Source organism: Trichoplax adhaerens, genomic scaffold (genome assembly GCF_000150275.1).
Source record: "Trichoplax adhaerens TRIADscaffold_1 genomic scaffold, whole genome shotgun sequence".
Taxonomy (NCBI): Eukaryota; Metazoa; Placozoa; class Uniplacotomia; order Trichoplacea; family Trichoplacidae; genus Trichoplax; species Trichoplax adhaerens.
The window spans coordinates 4,320,305-4,324,805 of record NW_002060943.1 but is presented as its reverse complement, the minus strand read 5'-3'; the positions used below and the strand labels follow the sequence as shown (position 1 = coordinate 4,324,805).

Genomic DNA, 4,501 nt, shown 5'->3' with positions numbered 1-4,501 from the left:
TAGTCAATACTAAAGATATCTGCTTCAAGGTTTACGTCAATGCTAAGGCGATATACTATCAAAGCAGATTTACAGGAGATGATGTAATAACTTATGATCGCCTAGATAATACTGTATAATTACCGATTATAAGAGAATCGTCGAATTTTAACCGTAAATCCAATCTCACAACTTAATAAAATCATCATCCAGCAGACACCGGTAGTCAAATGTAAGCATTTAATAGGCCGTATTGCTCACTGTGTAATAAGTGTGTATTACACTCGTACATCGGTTTTCTTTTTTTTCGAATAGCGTCAATGAGTTATCAAAATACAGTACATGTAACCTACGTACTTATCATGGTATTAAACAAGTCAAAATTATAATAATAACCAGTATGGACACTTGATTTCATATTGAACTTCCTAAGTGTGTGTTCAAAGTGAAATATTGCAATCTACAGTACATTACTGTAGTGACTAGAGAAGGCCCTTCTTGTTACACTGTTATGAGTGAAAATCCTGTACAGTTGTATGTACTGTAAAGCAGCGTGTACGGTACAGTAAAGCACAGTACAGTGTACTGTAACTTTACAGTACATTGTACGATACTGTACGTACTGTACTGTACCGGTCTCTAGTGCATACGTACAGTACAGTACTGTACGGTATATTTTTAGTGAAAGTGAAAGGCATGACCTCTGCAGGTCAGTATACCATTTCAATCGATTCAGACTTTAATTACAGTACTATACAGTACAATGTCCATATTCAATTACTTGACACCACGATAAATCCATCATAGTTAATTAATTAATTAAAATATTCAACACTACCTTTGAAAATATTGTAACGTACTCGCAATGTAATTTTAGCCTATGGTAAAACAAGCTGATCACTTGCTAAGGACATCGTTCGATTCTTTCCCTGATAGTAACAAAAAAAATACGCGGACGACCTTAACTCTATTTTGAGTATGCTAACTAACTTCCTTATTCAGCGTATCAATAAATGGAAGTCTTCTATCGACTAACTAAATGATGAGACCTGAACAGTACGATACGCATCCGTAAAATGTGTGATCATAATATTGCATGCAATGCACAGAAAAATATTACCATCGCCATTACCAATCATAACAGATATTTTATTTATTTCGTATGAACAATCTGCACTATGAAATTTCATCAGAAACAACGGAAGAAATCATCATGACATATGTACATTTGAAAGCATAGTTCTGCACATCGTTACATCTACTATGCATACTGTAGTATCTCACAATCAGATAAAAATACTCAATGCCTACTTGATATTGTTATTGTTAATACAGTAAAGTAAAGCAATAAATCGATAGCTTAAACTTCTGTTAACGTCAGCATGCCGTAAAATATGAAGTAAAAAATTGCAATCAAGTTATTTAATAATGATAAGATAGAAATGAAGAAATTCTAAACATAGAAAGTGATATACAAAAATACATCAGATCTTAGAAACATTTACGGTGAACAATCGATGGGCCAGATTCATCATATTCTTGTCTAGAGATCCACATCTGTTGGAAGGTAGATAAACTAGCTACGATAGATCCGCCAATCCAGACTGAGTACTTCCTCTCAGGCGGAGCAGCAATCTTAATTTTCATAGTGGGAGGCGCTAATGCTGTAATTTCCTTTTGCATTCGATCGGCGATACCAGGAAACATTGTAGTACCACCCGATAATACAATGTTACCATATAGATCTTTACGAATATCTACATCGCATTTCATAATAGAACTATAAATAGTTTCATGGATTCCAGCAGATTCCATGCCTAAGAAAGCAGGAGAGAAAAGTGCTTCTGGACAGCGGAATCTTTCATTACCGATTGTGACCACTTGACCATCGGGCAACTCATAACTTTTCTCTAAACTCGAGCTATTAGAAGCAGTTTGCATCTCCTGTTCAAAATCTAAGGCTACGTACGCTAATTTCTCTTTCATATCACGAACAATTTCACGTTCAGCGGTCGTAGTGAATGTATAGCCACGTTCAGTCAAAATCTTCATCATGTAATCAGTTAAATCACGACCAGCCAAATCCAAACGCATAATAGCATGGGGTAAAGAATAACCTTCGTAGATGGGTACAGTGTGACTGACACCGTCGCCTGAATCCATAACGATACCTGTAGTACGTCCAGAAGCGTATAAGGACAACACAGCTTGGAGGTTGATATACATAGCTGGGGTGTTGAATGTTTCAAACATGATCTGAGTCATTTTTTCTCGATTTGCTTTGGGATTGAGTGGAGCTTCAGTTAATAGCACAGGATGTTCTTCGGGTGCAACGCGCAATTCGTTATAAAATGTGTGATGCCAGATCTAAAAGTTAGACATGCGTCTTTAGTACTCGTACATTGATTACAGTGCTTTTAAATTTGAATTTCCATTTAATAGCAATCGATAGTACCAAATTGTAAAACTACGATAAAACTGGAGAAAACTGTACTCATTACATGGATTACTTTTGATTTTACTGTAAGTCTACATTGAGTCGCAATGAATAATAGCAAATAGCAAATTAGGATAATACTGTAGAATACTGTACGACACTTTTACCTTCTCCATGTCATCCCAATTGGTTACGATTCCGTGCTCGATAGGATACTTCAATGTTAAGATTCCTCTCTTACTTTGAGCTTCATCCCCAACATACGAATCCTTCTGACCCATGCCAACCATAATACCTTGATGGCGTGGACGTCCAACGATGGACGGGAAAACTGCACGGGGAGCATCATCGCCGGCGAATCCAGCTTTGCACATGCCGGAGCCATTATCGATTACCAAACCTTGAACATCTTCTTCAGCCATTACGAATATCGAAATTTCTGTTGCCAATTATTAACCAAGACTAGTAGAAAGAAAACTGATGCGAAAATTAATGTAATTATTCGTCGAAATAGTTCTAGCAGCAATGGAAACTGTCCTCTGAGAAAGCTGACTAGCATGCGATTGTCGCAAGCTTTATAAAGACTACGGCTGGACTTGCATTTGTTAACACCAGGACAGTTATTTATAGACGTCAGCGAATATGAACCAATCGTAACATGGATAAGACGCATCCTGATTTAAGAAAACTTACTTTATCTCCAAATAAGGTATAAAATATCTTCATGTTTATTAGCTAGGGTGTCATCGATAACTGGATAAGATACAATTAATTTTGCAATAATAGAGAATGTGGTACTGGGCACTACTGTTTTTTTTAACCATATTTGGTAATAATTGGACAATCTGTTTACATTAATAGGAGCATCCGCCTTTCATCTTTCTTGAAGAGAACAATAGCAGTATGGCATACTGTAGTGTACACTGTACCGTACAGATGCGGACACGCTCCAGGAACAGAACAACAGCTTTCACTTGACCTGTTGTCTCCTTGAAATTGATCTATTTTACTTCGTGAAGGAGTCGTATTCAATGTAATATGAATATTATTAATTATTACTGTAATTATACTTCTTGAGTATCTTGTTCAAACCCGTGCAAAAAAATTGGACTTGCTTCGGCTATGGAGGTGTTTTCACACCTTTCTGTTTTATGCTGATAAACTGCAGTAGCTTAGCTGTAATCCATAGGACAATGTATCACTGCACTCTCTACGGATAGTACAGTTTAGGTATTGCCCATCTTAAATTTTAATTTTCATTTCATCGATGACGAGTTTTCGAAAAATGGAAATCAAACACCAAACAAATGAATAACTCAATTATCTGTACCGTATTGCACCTGGTGATGAACGGTTCTGCATCCTCACACTAATAGCAATGCCCTAGCATACTGTCACCAATTAATTATATCATTGAAAGGTGATTTTCTTACTGTCATCCGTACTATCGCTTTTGCCATTTCTACTTCTCGCTTCTGCAATACAAGAATTGTAATGTGCTTTGTCTTGAGTACGGGTATGGAAAATAGGGAAAATATATACTGTACAAGAACATCGTCCAAACTAGAACACGTTTTCTGTTAACATTGACAACGTTTTAACCAGTCAACTTCATTACAAACTTATTATGTTTATTTCTATTAACAAGTCCGACGTAAACAGAGTTGCAATAATTCAATTAGTAATAATGCTGAAGAGATTTTTGTTAAAATTCCTTGCCTGTAGCTACGAAAGGAAGATTGCAAACTTGTGATGATAATTTAGCCCAATGGAACAGAAAGAAGCTTTTTCGTAATTGAACCAAAAAGAAAAACAATCATGCACTGAATGAACTGTAATACATACAATATCGAAATTGGTATCTGCAAATAATTCTGCTGTTTCCAAGTTCTCCAGCTATCAAGTCTGGAAAATTTCAGGATGAGTCATGGATTGAATAATGATTGATAATACGTATACTCGTGATGTAAATGGATCCACCCAGCTAATGCTTTGTGCTTTAAAAAGAATAAAATTCATCGAATTGTCACAGAAATCTATCGATTCATCGCACTTAGCTACTTTAGATACCTAGTGAAGCATAGC

At 36.1% G+C, this 4,501-nt stretch overlaps 1 protein-coding gene across 1 annotated transcript; it reads right to left on the bottom strand.

Moving 5' to 3' along the window:
* Positions 1-1,470: 1,470 nt before the first annotated feature.
* On the bottom strand, positions 1,471-2,838 carry TRIADDRAFT_49626 (actin; the record flags this gene model as incomplete). Its single annotated transcript, XM_002107792.1, has 2 exons — positions 1,471-2,346; positions 2,584-2,838. The coding sequence occupies 2 exons, from the start codon at positions 2,836-2,838 to the stop codon at positions 1,471-1,473; spliced, it is 1,131 nt and encodes a 376-aa protein (XP_002107828.1).
* Positions 2,839-4,501: the final 1,663 nt, after the last annotated feature.